Below are 1014 nucleotides of genomic sequence, written 5' to 3'. Positions count from 1 at the left end.
AGAGCATTGTCACCTTCAGAAGATCAGGAGTAATACGATCAATTTCTTCTTTAATATTTTGTTTTTCCTTCTTCAAGTTCGTAAGTTTGTCCTCGATGCTTTTCTGCAAACATCAATGATATTGATCTGCCTTGAGACAAATTATCAAGAAAAGCAAAACCGAATGCAATATAGAGATTGTCAAGATGTATATGTAGGTTTCAAGTAATATTACCCTTTTGTTTTGACATTATCTTTCAACAACAAAGATTTAATTGTTACAGAAATTCTACAGACACACATACACACACACAAACATATATATTTGTAATATCTTTATGTGTGTGTGTGTGTGTAAAGGGGGGGAAAAAGATCTTATCTAGGAACGCAAATAAACCATTAATTTTGGACTAAGGTAGACAGTCCTTCCAATACTAAGTAGTTAAAACCAAATCCCATCTCTAAACAAAACTATAACAGAGGACAAGTTGAACCCAAACTAGTAATTGTTATGTCTCTCAAGCTTGAAAGGAAGAGAAGATACAACATAAGACCAGCTAAATAACTCCTGAAGGCTTAGCTACATATAATAGAAGGGAATGAAATCCTTTATGTCACCTTCTCAATCTCCGCATATTGGATCTTCTTTTCAAGTCCACTAATTCTCCCAGATGCTTCAGACTCTTTTAGCTGCATCTCTCTAATTGACCCAAGCTCTTCCATCTCTGACTCATACTGTTCTTTCTTTTTCTTCAGTCCTGTGAAGAAGCAACAAATAATAATACAAGCCAAAAATAATAAAATCAAACTACATACACATACAAATGAAACCAACCTTCGATTTTTTTATCATCCCATTGTTTTGACCTTGCTTCCATTCCGCCACTGGTACCACCAGTCATTGTGCCAGATTTGGTAAGGAGTATCCCATCAACGGTCACAACTAATTCAACAGAAACAACAATGGTTCAACTACAAACTTTATTGGCACCAAACACATAAAGACGGCAAGTATAGGACGAAAACAAAACAAAA

The 1014-nt window shown here is 35.0% G+C and overlaps 1 protein-coding gene across 1 annotated transcript; it reads right to left on the bottom strand.

The window, feature by feature from the left end:
- Positions 1-13: 13 nt before the first annotated feature.
- On the bottom strand, positions 14-922 carry LOC112095012 (structural maintenance of chromosomes protein 1-like; the record flags this gene model as incomplete). Its single annotated transcript, XM_024176699.1, has 3 exons — positions 14-103; positions 598-737; positions 815-922. Coding segments are annotated over 3 exons (338 nt in total), but the record flags the coding sequence as incomplete, so codon positions are not given.
- Between the last annotated feature and the right edge of the window lie 92 nt (positions 923-1014).

This window comes from Morus notabilis, unplaced genomic scaffold (assembly GCF_000414095.1).
Source record: "Morus notabilis unplaced genomic scaffold, ASM41409v2 C11360724, whole genome shotgun sequence".
Classification (NCBI taxonomy): Eukaryota; Viridiplantae; Streptophyta; class Magnoliopsida; order Rosales; family Moraceae; genus Morus; species Morus notabilis.
This window is presented reverse-complemented; position numbering and strand designations above follow the sequence as displayed.